Below are 2,244 nucleotides of genomic sequence, written 5' to 3'. Positions count from 1 at the left end.
TTACTTAGATCATGGTCTATAACTTGTTGGGATGTGGATGCTCACATATTTTGAGTGTATAAACCAGTTTTGTAATGATTAAAAATGTTGTCTTTTTCTTTTATGACTCTGTCATCCATAGAATGACCCCTTTGCCCCTGCCATTGGCAAATAGCAATTGAGATATTGTCAGGCATGTTTTATATTTATGTTTTTCTCTGCCCCCCATCCATTTCATGAATCAGAGAGTAAAGTTGTGGAAGATTTTGCAGTGGAATTTATAATCCAAGTGAACTACAGCCCTGGGAGTTCTATTTTGCTTAACAAGTTTTACCTTCATTGTAAGAAGGAAGTTGTGGTGGCTTCATGCATGCATCTATGTGAGTACATTAAGTTAGTAAAGATGAATTGAGAACTCTTATTCTCATATAAATACTGGAGCCATTTATTTAAAGAGCTGGAGAATTGGATCCATTGACTTTATGACATCCATAGTTTAATTTTGTTAGGTTATCTAAAGACCCATGTTTTGTGCTGCAGATCCCTAAGGAATCTGTCTCCTTGCACACAACAGTAAGTAGTGTTACTGAAAAGTTACATGTTAATCAAATTTTTATATATTAATTTCCAGCCCTCTGTTTTCTTCCAGCTTTTGTAGTGAAAGATTGGGTCAGTGACACTGAGTATATGAGAGTGAACAGAGACGTGCCTACTGGTAATTTTATGATTAACAGTAATTTTCGCTATCCAAGTTTCCTACAAAGGGATGATGTCATGGTATGTCATAAATATCATACATCATGTGTTTTATTCAGAGGGGAAATATTTATGTGTGTGTGTACAGCTTGGACATTTGGCTTTCACTCATCAGAAGAATAAAGGACCAAAAAAATTTTTAGGGGAACTAACTGAGGGATACTCAGAAGGTTTAGTTAATGAATTTTCAAAAAATTGTCTGATGTTCTTGTATTATCCAGTAGGAATTTGATTGTTTTTTTTTTTTCGTCATAGATTTTATGTTGCAATTATTTGGTCCATGCCAACCCAGCTGCTAGGTTAGAAGTAAGACTAAGAATTTTTAAAACATTAAAATAAGAAAGGGGATTAAAATGCTTTTTCACTGGCTTTCTTTTGCTTTCAATCACAGAGAGCTATTGTCTTTATGTGATTCATTGTACATGTCTTTAACCACCAGTTTTCAGATTGTTGTGGTTACAACAAATGTCTATTAATAATTAGAAATATGTTAGAAAGAAATGAAGAAAGAGTTATGCCACCAGAGATAGTCCAGTGCCTTTTGGGGTGGGAGGAGCATTACACACTTTATTAGTTTTCTCAAATATTACTATTGGTTATCTATTACGTTTTACATATTATGCTAGGGATAGGGGGTACCTCAATATCATTGCTTCAGGAAACTTTCAGTTTAGGAATTGTTGGAGGTAAAATTGGAAGGATGAGGTTGAGTAGGGCCATAATACAGAAGGCCTTGAGAGTTATAGAAAATTTTTAAATAGGAGAATGACAGCCTCAGAGATGCACTTGAGGGAGCTAAATCCTGTAGTTTTTATATAGGATGTGTTATAGATTAGAGGAGGTGGAGGTAAAAATACCATAGTAGGCTCCAAGCTTTGGAGATTTGGAAATTCTTGGTTGTATTTGGAAGGAGACATTGTGAAGGTGTAATCTGCATGATGGATAACAGATTAATATATTGAGAAACATCAGAGACTACAAGATCTCAAACTCTGCTGTTTGATAGAATATTGAATGTCATAGAAAAAGAGAAATTAGAAGAAGCTTATTTATATAAAGAGGAAAAGACTTTTTTGGTTAAATTTATTGGGGTGCGGTTGGTTAGTAAAATTATATAGGTGTCAAGTGTACATTTCTATAATACATCATCTATATATTTCATTGTGTGTTCATCATCCAGAGTCAGTTCTCCTTCCATCACCATATATTTAACCCCCTTTTACCCTCTGCTACCATCCCACTCCTTCCTTACCCCCTGGTAACCACTAAACGGTTGTCTGTGTCTATGAGTTTTTGTTTCTTTGCTTGTCTTGTTTATTTGTTGCTTTCACTTTTTTTTTTAAGATTTTTTTTTTAATTGGGGAATTGGGATGGGGACAATGCTGGGGAATTGGGGGAAGGGGAACAGACAAGTTGCTGTTGTTTTTTGTTCTTCAATCTAGTTGTGGAGGATGTTGCTTCACTGGCCCAAGTTGGCACCATCATTGCGCTCTTCCCTGGCGAGGCAGA

General features: G+C 35.5%; 1 protein-coding gene across 1 annotated transcript in view; it reads left to right on the top strand.

Annotated features, from left to right (window-relative positions):
• Nucleotides 1–240: 240 nt before the first annotated feature.
• LIN54 (lin-54 DREAM MuvB core complex component) overlaps nucleotides 241–2,244 on the top strand; it is an 88,801-nt gene continuing 86,797 nt past the window's right edge. The window contains exon 1 of the mRNA XM_019652200.1: nucleotides 241–359. Within this exon, the coding sequence (XP_019507745.1) occupies nucleotides 350–359 (10 nt within the window). The 5' untranslated portion in view covers nucleotides 241–349. The remainder of the gene's footprint in view (nucleotides 360–2,244) is intronic.

Source organism: Hipposideros armiger, unplaced genomic scaffold (assembly GCF_001890085.2).
Source record: "Hipposideros armiger isolate ML-2016 unplaced genomic scaffold, ASM189008v1 scaffold_175, whole genome shotgun sequence".
Taxonomy (NCBI): Eukaryota; Metazoa; Chordata; class Mammalia; order Chiroptera; family Hipposideridae; genus Hipposideros; species Hipposideros armiger.
Note: the sequence above shows the minus strand (reverse complement) of the source record. Positions and strands in the feature narration are given on the sequence as shown.